General features: G+C 34.5%; 1 protein-coding gene across 1 annotated transcript in view; it reads right to left on the bottom strand.

Annotated features, from left to right (window-relative positions):
• The window catches only part of LOC145666561 (uncharacterized), a 107,905-nt gene that overhangs the window by 80,721 nt on the left and 14,634 nt on the right, over positions 1–12,550 (bottom strand). The window contains exon 2 of the mRNA XM_081733903.1: positions 2,899–3,297. Within this exon, the coding sequence (XP_081590029.1) occupies positions 2,899–3,030 (132 nt within the window). The 5' untranslated portion in view covers positions 3,031–3,297. The remainder of the gene's footprint in view (positions 1–2,898; positions 3,298–12,550) is intronic.

Raw genomic sequence — 12,550 nt, 5'->3', positions numbered from 1 at the left:
ATATAAAAATAAAAGTAACCATGTTCGTGACTTAATAACTCTTGAACTACTCGATCGATCTTAATCAAATTTTCAACATAGATGAAATTCGAACGTGGGAAGTTTCTATTATTTCAGTTTGACGGTAGATCTTAGGGATGGGGGAGCAGAGGAGGGAAAATATTTGAAAACGAATAAAACTTAATAACTCTTGAATCACCCGACCGATCTCGATCAAACTTTCAACATAGACAAGGTTCGCAACTGGGATGTCTGAATCATTTTACTTTAACGGCACAACAATGTAGGGGAGCGGGAGGGGGACATATATAAATATCTATATCTATCTATCTATCTAACTATCTATCTATCTATCTATCTATCTATCTATCTATCTATCTATCTATCTATCTATCTATCTATCTATCTATCTATCTATCTATCTATCTATCTATCTATCTATCTATATAAATAAATAAATAAATAAATAGATAGATAGATAGATAGATAGATAGATAGATAGATAGATAGATAGATAGATAGATAGATAGATAGATAGATAGATAGATAGATAGATAGATAGATGGATGGATAAATAAATATAGGGATGCGCACGAGACGAGTCGAGACAGGATCTTCCTGACAAAATTCGAGTCGAGATACGGCTCTTCCAATAGATAAATATACATTTTTCGAGTCGAGACATCACTTTTGCAGCACATTTTCGAGACGAGACAACCACAAATCTTGTCTCGTGCGCATCCCTAGATAGATAGATAGATAATAAAAATAAAAGTGACTGTCTTTGTGACTTTATCACGCTTAAGGCACCCGACCGATCTTAAATCAAATCATCAACATAGATCAGGTTCGGACCTGGGGTGGTTTTTATCATATCACTTTGACGGTAAACTTAAGGAAGGGAGAAGGGAGGGGAGAGATATACAAAAATAAATAAAACTTAATAACTCTCGAACCACTCGACCGATCGCGATCAAATTTTCAAACATAGTTGAGGTTCGGACCTGGAATTTTTTTTTATATATTTTCACTTTGACGGTAGAACCAAGGGGAGATTAATATATAAAAATAAATAAAACTTAACTCTTGAATCACCCAACCGATATCGATCAAATTTTAACATAGATGACATTCGGGCCTAGAATATTTTTTTAGTTAACTTTGACGGTGCAACGTAGGGGAGAGAGAGGAGGGGATATATGTAAAAATAAAAAAATGAAAGTGACTGTTTGTGATTTCATCACTCTTCAACCACCCGACCGATCTCGATCAACTTTTCAACATAGATAAGGTTCGGCCCTGGGATTTTATTTATCTATTCACTTTGACGATAAAACTTAGGAGAGGGGAAGTAGGAGTTAAAAAATAAAACTTAATAACTCTTGAACCAAACAATCAAATCTCGATGACATTTTCAACATAGATGAGGTTCGATTGTGGGATTTTATCTATGTATTCACTTTGACGATAAAACTTAGGGGAGGGGGAGGAGTTTAAAAATAAAACTTAATAACTCTTGAACGAAACGAACAATCTCGATGAATTTTTTAACTAGTTGAGGTCCGGGCCTGGGATTTTATTTATCTATTCACTTTGACGATAAAACTTAGGGGAGGGGGAGAAGGAGTTTAAAAATAAAACTTAATAACTATTGAACCAAACAATCAATCTCGATGACATTTTCAACACGGATGAGGTTCGATCCTGAGATTTCATCTATCTATTCATTTTGACGATAAAACTTAGGGGAGGAGGAGAAGGAATTAAAAAAAATAACTTCATAACCCTTGAACCAAACGATCAATCTCGATGAAATTTTTAACATAGTTGAAGTTCGGGCCTGAGATATTTTTTATCATTTCCTTTTGACGGTAGAACTTAGGAGAGGGGGGAGGGGATATATAAAAATAAATAAAACTTAATAACTCTTAAAACACCGGACCGATCTGGATCAAATTTTCAACCTAGATGAAGTTCAAATCTGACATGTTTTTTGTCATATCACTTCGACGGTGTAAGTTAAGGGAGGGGGAGAGACATTTGAAAATAATCGAAAATGACCGATATTAGTGTCAAATCTATAGCTCTTGGGGTCACTGAGAGGAACAGTGACAATTCTGATGCCGTTTAAATTCAAATTCAGCTCCGCAACTTGGGGGAGGGTATATATATATATATATATATATATATATATATATATATATATATATATATATATATATATGTGTGTGTGTGTGTGTGTGTGTGTGTGTGTGTGTGTGTGTGTGTTCAAAATGACCAATATCAGTGTCAAATTCATAGTTTTTGGGGTCGCTAAGATAAACAATGATACTTCCGATGCCGTGCCCCGCAACATGGGGAGGGGAGAGGGATAACAAAAATCATCGAAAATGACGAACCTCAAAGAGCGCTTTCGCAATAGTAAAAAGTGACTGACTAACGGAACTTATTACTATTTTATCTTTTAACCCATCGAAGCAGGTAATTTCTTGATAGTTTAAAAGGAAAGCACCAAATATGCCTTACTACTGTTCGAATATTTAAATGAGATGTATCAAAGTAACTATAATTTTTTCAGTATTTACTTATTTTTGATGTGTTAATAAAACTTGAAATATCGAATAGAAATAACAAAAACACCATGCAAATAAACTTTATTTGGAAATTACTTTTCAGATTATTAAGAACACATAACTAAACAATGATAATAGTTTTGAACTATCTAATATCAAGGTACGTAAAATAGTATTAGATACAAAACTACTGGTGTGTACTAATATTTTGCTTTAATGTGAGTTAATTTATCATTTTAACCTTAAAAAGTCTACGAACTGCTCTCTTTATGTTCGAAAAAGGAATGAGAAAGAAAATGAATGAATGAATTTTAGATTTACTTACTTCTATTCTTCCCATATTGTGTATATCGAAAACTCCACGGAAAGCTGTAGGACCAACTATTTTGGCTCTTCTGACCCATGATTTAGCTTCTTCTTCCGTAATATTGTTCAAATAGGAAGCAGTTGAATTCATTATAAGTTTTACTTAAAGGCACATTCACAAAATTGAAACTTGCATGTATTTGTCTCCCATAAAATCTTATTGATCGCTTCTTACATATGTTGATCTCTATGTTATTTATGCATCTTGTAATACGACTTTTTGAATACATTCAAACGCAGTCAATACACAAGTCTTTCTAATCATCTGAATATTCAACACAACACAGTTTTTGTCGCTATAACGAGGTTTCTTTCAAAACACTATCCTATGTTTGCGCAATATTAATAGTTATTTTACCTGAAATACAATTTAGGTAACAGTTAGTTATTCAAGATATATTAGTATGAAAATATAAATCTGTACCTTAAAACATATAACTATTACTATCTTTTCTAGCGTTTACTTAAAATATAATTTTTTTTTTTTTACTGTTATTCATATACAAGAAGCCTTCAAATATAAATTAAAATTTATTGTTTAATCAAAATCTAAAAATTATAGAAAGTAATTTATTTACTATCATTTTGAAATGTAATCTACCCTCTTTTGAATGCATTAGTCATCTTGTCTATATTTCTCTTATTTAAATATCGTTGCGAATTTACTTATTTAGGAACAACATTGGTAAGTTCCTCATTATAAAATAAATTTATCTCTCTTTCTCCTTAAAACTATTAAAGTTGAACATGGACGTCAGATGAAGAGAGATCTAGATTGTAAGACACGCGGGGAAGAACAGCCAACTTTTGGGTTGTTGTAATCATTATGAGCACCGGTATACACATGTTCATTTTCCAACTGCTTACTTAAGTAAACTCGGTTGATAGGTAGCGTTTATAGTTAGTTTTCTTAGGAAATCAAAATATGGTAAAAGATTTCTATTCTAAAGATTTTTCCTGATGAAGGTATATATACAATTGATATTCTTTTGCTTTCTGGGGTAAAATGACATACCCAGACTTCATCAGCAATAGAATTAGATTGTGAAAGAGCATCCATCAGTTCTCCGGATCGACCAACAGTGAATAATCTTGAAAACTTGTCTGCGTGTGTTCGTTCATTAGCATTCTCGAAATCCAAATTACTCGTATGTATGCTATTCAATACTGATTTCTGATGCAACCAGTCGGGCTAGCAACATTACCATTTCATGTAGAAGCAATGTCCTGCACTGTACATCGACGATCATTCGGAATAGGTGTATTAATACCATCAACCATCTTGCTGATGGTTTTGGGTGTCAACTGCTATTCATTCTGTACATATTTCACCATATATACATTATTTATAGGGTGCCATCAAATGAAAGTATCCATTTCAAAATGTCCCGGCATACATGTTACAAGAAACAGGCTCTACGTCGTCTTCTGTGCGTATACAAATGCGTGTGGCATGACAGTGCAAGAATGTCAGTTCACACCAATTGTTTCCAAGATGATAAGGATCCCCTGACTGGTCCCGATTTGCATTACTACTATTCTTCCTCACCTTAACTTCTAACTCTCAAAGAAGAAAAGATGACAGACATTATTTTCGCATTCTTTGAATTGTATGAAGACGTGTAGAAACAGAAAGTTATATTTTTATCTTCCATAACTACTAGCTTATTTTCTTATTTTTGTATGAGGAATTGTTAGCAGTTGTAAAGCATAAACCTCGTATGACAGAGACCCAGGTTCGAATCCCTTCGTGACAATTATTTTTCTTTAATGGGAGATATTGTTTACGTAATTGGTATTGAAATTCTGTTATTTCATTTATTATTATTATTATTATTATTATTATTATTATTATTATTATTATTATTATTATTATTATTATTATTATTATTATTATTATTATTATTGGAGAGTCAAGACTTGGATACATATTTTATATTTTATGAAGTTTTTGATTAAATTTCAAGTCATTTTGTTGATATGGAATGTATCTGAAATGGTGCATTCCTTTAAACATTAATATTTCTAGCAGTAGTACAAGCAGAAGTGCTCGTAGTAGAACTTATAAGCAATTACTGGGAAACCTTTGTGTTTGATCATTCATATGTTTGACTCATACTAACGATATGCCTTACGCATTCATCAGTTGTTAGCTACACACGTTACACTTATAGACAATACGAATCAAGGTTGATATGGCTGACGTCATCTTTCGTAGTTCACTTTTCTATTGCGAGTGCATTGAAGAAAGTTGTCTCAACACTAAGACTGAGACAAATTGAATATTTTCCATGTTATCTTACAGTGGGTGTATCAATATTACAAATGATAAAAGTTTCCTTTCATTACCCAACGGAAATCGAACCCACTACCGTCGGGATATGAAGCAAACGCTTATCCCACTACTCTAAGATATCGTTGTTAAATAAGGGGGGAAAACTTGGTGTAAAATGTCTTCAGCAAATTGCACACTTTTACGGTTCCAATATTGTAAAACTCTTGTTTCGGTCATAATAAAACAGAAAGTATTAAGCAAAAACAATAGTCAAGAGCATTCAAATCTAAATTTTCAAAGTAAATTGTTGAAAATGAATGATAGTTGTAGTATTAATGGATGTTGTTGCGGCATTTAGATATGAGGAAGTTTAACGCCCTGCTTGAGCATCGAGGCTAAGTTGTTATGTGAAACTGCAGTTAAAATGTATCTCTTTGCTTATTTCTTTACAATTATATTCTTTCACAAGCCATTAATATGCATTGAGGATTGTCGAGTTCAACATTTTATCCAGCCTACTTGATATTGGGAAAATCAAAATCTATTGGTCCGCGAAGACGTGATGTGTGGCCCGCGTACTCAAATGTACTTTTTTAAAACATAATTTCTGTTTATTACGTTATTTTGTATGTAAGTTTTGTTATTGTGCAATGTAGAAAAGGAAAACTTTTAATATTAACAAACTGAGACTCAAGCTATCCCACGCCAAAAGCGTCAGTGGACCAGCGATGGGCAACTAGTGATTTCTCGGCAAAATTTGACGGCTTCGCAGCTACAATCCACTGTAGCCCCACTTCCGTTTTGAAACTTATAACACCAGCGCCAGAGACGCGTCGAAACGCTAATGAGCCATAAAATTACTCCCCAAAAATATGTTAAATCGCCCATGTGCGTGATTTGATGAACTACCGAAAATTCGAAATATCACGTTTCAAAACATCCTGGCTTAGAAACTATAGGGCCTATCCCAAGCGGTTTAAGGAATTACAGCAAAAGCTCCTTATTTGCGCTTCCTTCATTCGCGTTTTCACTATTTGCGGATTAAAAAAATGCGACCCAATTCCTATATTCGCGGATCTAATCAGTACGTACACACATAATAATAAAAAGGATTCCAATAGGTATCCAACCCAATATCCTTTGTAAACGCTGTCAAATGGACTAATAAAATGTAAAATAGACCTTATTACAACTTTGCCTAAAGTATGTTGTTAAATGATATCGCCGTTGTATTGGTTCGGACTTTGACATAAGCCGCCTTCGCCGCGTTCGGTGTTTTTGAGAATGTAAACAAACAGAATGAAAGCAACCTTATTACTCAATGAATAAAGTATACTTTTAAATGCCGCCACATTATTAGATGTTCCGTCCTTTGGTAAGAGCCGCTTTGCGTCTTTTATTGTTTCGTCTTTCCATTCGTTACAAAAATTGTGATCGAGTAACACGTCTCTACCGCCGTAGTAGTAGGGGTCCCCGTTTCTTGCGTCGAGTCAGCAAAAATTTTTGTGACGGCATAGGTCAAAGGTCAATGACCTTGGCCCGGGGTCAATGATCTAGGAGTACTTAGAACCACCCCCTCTAAATTTTGACAGGCGTACCATGGCCCATCCCCTAAATTTTAGCAGGGGTACATAGGACCACCACCCTTAAAATTTGGAAATTGCCAAATCTAAAAATTTGGTGTGGTAGCCTAGGACCATAGTATGTACCTCTATCAGTATTGGGGGTCTATGTCGTTCCCTTTCATGGGTAAAAAAATGCCAAAAATTCACATTTCGGGGGTTTTTAACCTAATTTATCGCCTTTGATGAGCTGTTATTACCATATATGGTTATATGGGCGTATACAGGGGTCTATTCCCTTTCATAAGACATGGGTATATTAATGCACCCCTTGAAAGATTTGGGAGGGGTACCTTGGCCCACCCCTTAAATTTTGGAAATTGACCAATTTAAACATTTGGTATTATAGTACTGGACCCTAATATGTATTATGATAAATTTGGGTGGTCCACCTCGTTCCATTTTAGGGGTACAAAATTGCCAAAATATAAACGAAAGCAATACGTTGTACCACGTGTTTGGTTTTTGACCTAATTTATCTCCTTGGATGATGTCCTATTACCTTATATGGTTATATGGTCGTGTATAGGAGTCCATTACCTGTCATAAGACATAGGTACGTTTGTGCACCCCTTTAAATTTTTGGGAAGGGCACATTGGCCCACCCCTTCAATTTTGGAAATTGCTCAATTTAAACATTCGGTATCATAGTATAGGACCCTAATGTATTTCATGATAAATTTAGGTGGTCCACCTCGTTCCTTTTAAGGGGTACAAATTTGCCAAATTTTAATATAACCACGTGTTCGGTTTTTGGCCCAAATTTTTCCCCTTTGATGAGGTCTTATTACCTTATATGGTTATATGGTCATGTATAATGGTCCATTTCCTATCATAAGACATGGGTATATTGATGCACCCCGGGAGGGGTACCTTGGCCCACCCCTTTAATTTTGGAAATTGTCCAATTTAAACATTTGGTATTATAGTATTGAACCCAAATATAGATCACTATAAATTTGGGTGGTCCACCTCGTTCCCTTTAGGGGTACAAAATTGTCAAATTTTAGTACAACCATGTGTTTGGTTTTTGGCCCAATTTATCCCCTTTGATGAGGTCCTATTACCTTATATGGTTATATGGTCAAGTATAGGGGTCCATTCCCTATTATAAAACATAGGTACATTGATGCACCCTTTAAATTTTTGGGAGGGGTACCTTGGCCCACTCCTTCAAATTTGGAAATTTTCCAATTTAAGTATTCGGTATCATAGTATAGAGCCTCAACATGTATCCGGATAAATTTGGGAGGTCCACCTAGTTCCCTTTCGCTGGTAAAGAACTGCCAAAAAATCAAATTTCGGAGGTTATTGACCCGTTTTATTTCATTTGATGAGGTCTTATTACCTTATATGATTATATGGGCATGTATAGGGGCCTATTTTATTTCTTAAGATATAGAAACATTGGTGCTTTCGTTGAAAAATTGGAAGTAGTACATTGGCCTCTACCTTAAATTTTGGAAATTGCCAAATTTAAATATTCAATATAGTACTATAGTACCCTAATATGTATTAGTATAAATTTAGGTGGTCCATTTTGTTTCCTTTTATGGATAAAAATGTTAAAAATTCAAATTTTGGAGGTTATTGACCCCTTTGATGCGATTTTATTATCTTATATGAATATATGAATATATGAATGTGTTCAGGGTCTATTTTATTTCTTAAGATATAGGTTCATCAATGCTTCCATCTTAAAATTTGGCAGACGTACATTGGCTCACCCTCAAAGTTAGGTAATTGCCCAATTTGGTATAATAATATAGGTTCTTATAAATTTCGTTTCATTTCATGGGTAAAAAATTGTCCAAAATGTAAATTTCGGAAGTGATTATTCCCTTTGATAAGGATGAATGTGTACAGAGGTTTATTACCTTTATACTTTTATGTTCCCTTTTAAATTTTGTTGGGGTACACAGAACCATTCTTTAAATTTGGGAATTATCAAATAACAAGTTGGTGTCCCTCTTATGGCTAACTATTCAAATTTTAAGGGTTATTGACCTATTTTATCTTTTTCGATACGGCTTTATCATTGAATGAGTACAGGATTTATTACTTTTATCATAATACACAGGTGTATTTATGTACCAATCTTAAATTTTGGGAGGGGTACACTTCTTATTGTCAAATTAATAATTGTTCTTAGAATTGGGTGGTATCTCATTCTTTGGGTAAATCATTGTCAAATATTAGTATGATCACGTGATCTGTTATTGGCCTATAATGAGATTAGGAGTCTAGTACATTGGTACATTGAACCTTTGTAGGATAATTTGAGAATTGTCAAAATGAAATTACGTCATTAATTTTGTTTATTCCTGCCAAATATAAACGTAAGCAACATGATGTATCATGTGATTGACCTTGATGAGGTAGTGTACAGGGATTCATTTCCTTTTCAAAATTCGTGGAAGTTATCAAATAACACATTTCTAGACAACAGTTAGTTCTGCTAAGATAAACAATTGACCTAATTGAGACCTAACTACAACATGTAATTATATGATTAATTCTAAGACTTAGGTATATCGAGAGAGGTATTCTTTAAATTTGGGAATTGTGATAAACAAAATTTTAGTATGAGGTGCAAAATTTGAAACAATACTTTGAACTTTAGTTAAGCTCATAGTCTAAGATCATTGGTGGTGGTTGAATTAACCTTGAATTTTCCGAAATCTGATAGGTAACCTTATTGAATTTTATGACTCATAGACGAAAGGCAATACATGCTACATCACTTTGAAATTTAATCACAAGGTGATGTAATCTGACACTGGCAAAGTTATTGTTGATGCAATTTGATTGGTTGATCACTATCTTTCATGCAATCTGATTGGTTGATCATTATCTTTCGTGCAATTTGATTGGCTGATGATTTTTAAATTTTTGCTGCATTCAGTTTTGTTTTGTTTAACATTTAAAAATCATGGTTTTGTTCAACATTTTGTACTCACTGATAAATATGATCAAAACCGTTTATTTGTTAATCGAATAGTTAAAAACCGGATAATGTTTGACGGTTAACCGTGAAACGTAACATTTTTAGTTTGTATTTTTTATGAAATTTTTTTTCGTTTCAAAATTTTTTGTTTGAAATTTTTATTTAATTTTTTTTCGCTTCAAAATTTTGTTCGAAAATTTTTTAATTTTTTTTTGAAATTTTTAAAAATTTTTTCGTTTCAAATTTTTGTTCGAAATTTTTTTGAAATATTTTGTTTCCAAATTTTTTGTTTAAAATTTTTTGTTTGAATTTTTTTTAAAATTTTGTTTGAAAAGTTTTTTCGTTTCAAAATTTTGTTTGAATTTTTTTCGTTTGTTTTTTTGAAATTTTTCGTTTCCAAATTTTTTCAATTTTTTTTCAAAATTTTGTTTGAATTTTTTTCGTTTTAGTTTTTTTGTTTGAAATTTTTCGTTTCCAAATTTTTTTTCGATTCAAATTTTTTTCAAAATTTTTTCAGTTTTTTTTCGAAATTTTTGTAAACTTTTTGTTTGAAACTTGTTTGGAAAATTTTGGTTTGACATTTTTTAAGTTTATGCACTCATTAGTAAAGTACCGGAACTGTTTAGAACAAAAACATCTGGTAACACTGTTTTTTTCACGATGCAATAGTACACGTCAGAACATGATAATGCAACGTCATCAGTTTTGCATCATATATAAGTATCGTTCGAGTTAGTATTCATGATAACGTCATCATGGCTACTTGTCTGCAGTTTCTAAACACACGTGATATGATGAAATCATTTACCAATAGATTCTTAGCTAGCCAAAAATCCCTACAAAGTTTGGATTACGAATCGTAGTGAATCTTGAAACTGATAATATAATTTTGCCAGCAAGATATTTACCCATGGAAGCATGAAAACAAGAAGAACTATTACGTTTCTTAAATACTGGATCTGTATCTTTATGTTACAAAGGATTCTTGGGTCGAAGTCACACATTTGCATTTAGTACACAGCCGGATCAGTGAATTTGGTTTCGTCAGCAATTGTGATGAAATCATGAATTCAAACGTCAGCACATTCGACGTCAGACGTAGCTGTATGCTGAATGCGATCTATGAATTTGGTTGGTCAGAATGACGTCAGCAACTGTGATGAAATCATGAATTCAAACGTCAGCACATTCCTTTCCAATGACGTCAGCAATAACTCTATGAAATCGGCAAATACAGTGTCAGCCAGGCACGTAGCCAAAGGGGGGTCCGGGGGGTCCGGACCCCCTCCCTTCGAGACCAGAAATGAAAACATTAAGGAAGGATAAAACAAAATGAAATGACAAATAGAAGGATCAGCGTTAAAAATTAAAAAGAAAACCACAGGAAGCTTTTGCTTACTCTTTCTTATGAGGAGATTTGTATTACTTGCAATATGGTGGCGAGGTAAGCGAGGTATTCTTGAAGAGTCAGGGAATTTGAAATTTCAAGAAAAGTTATGGAATTATCAGAATTCCTGCTACTAGTCAGGGAGATTTCAAGCTTTCGAAAGCATAAGTGCCGTTGTGTAACAGCGTGGAGATTTTTAATCATAACTTTCCGTCATCGCATCCTTGCAGTATCAAACATGTTATTTCAAGAACAATTTTCTATTGCTCCTTTAACCTGTCATTTAGAACCGACAGTAGTTGACGGAATAATGAAAACAAAAAATTGTTAAAAGTAAGTTCTGTTAGCATTTGATTCAACAGAGAAAGGAACGCATATATTGTAAAACTAGTTGAATATACACATGCTTACACAGGGGCTGTATTTGGAAGTCAACGCCTGTGGGAGTATCACCATTGATCTCAGCGACCGCGAAAACTATGGATTTGATACTAATATCGGTCATTTTGGGCTATATTTTACATGTCTCGGTATCCCACCCCACGCTGACTTCCGGCCCGCATACTTGCAAGTCATCGCTAATGGAAGCGTCACCATTGATTTCAGAGACCGCGAAAACTATGGATTTGACACTAATATCGGTCATTTTGGATTACTTTTATATGTCTTGGTATCTCACCCCCCTCCGGTGACCCCCGGCCCGGAGCCGATAGCGTGAATTTGGAAGTTAATGCGACTGGAGTTTCACCATTGATTTAAGCGACCGCGAAAACATGAATTCGACACTAATAACTCAAGTGGTAGAGCGTTGGCTTCGCATTCGGGAGGTCGTGGCTTCGAATCCCGCTGCCTACCATCCTGACTGAGGTTTTCCAGGGTTTCCCTCAGTCCTACCAGGCAAATAACGGGATGGCACCTACTAAACAGGCCCTGACCAATACCTTCCCAAATCCTTTCCATTGTTAATGTTGTTGGATATTCAATGTAAAATGGCCTTTGCGCTGTATCTGGTGATTGTTAAATAAATAAATAAATAAATATCGGTCATTTTCTACTACTTTAACATGTCCCGGTAAACGCCCCCCTGAGACCCCCCTGGTTCGAATTTCGACAAAAACGTTTAACTCTGGTCTGGAGCCTGGACCAAGGTATTCGTGACTAAAATTTGGTAACTCTCGGTCCATTTGTCTGGTTCCCAAGCCGGTTCCGGTAAACGCTCCCCTGAGTCCCCATTGTTTCGAAATTTGAAGAAAAAAACGCTTCGTCTTGATCTGGGGTCTGGGCCAAGGCACCCCTGACCAAAATTTGGTAACTCTCGGTCCACTCGTCTGGTCCCCAGGCCGCAAACAGACAGACAGACAGACAGACAAACACACAAAG

The sequence above is a fragment of the Thermobia domestica genome, chromosome 12 (assembly GCF_964235325.1).
Source record: "Thermobia domestica chromosome 12, izTheDome1.hap1.1, whole genome shotgun sequence".
In the NCBI taxonomy this organism is placed as follows: Eukaryota; Metazoa; Arthropoda; class Insecta; order Zygentoma; family Lepismatidae; genus Thermobia; species Thermobia domestica.
This window is presented reverse-complemented; position numbering and strand designations above follow the sequence as displayed.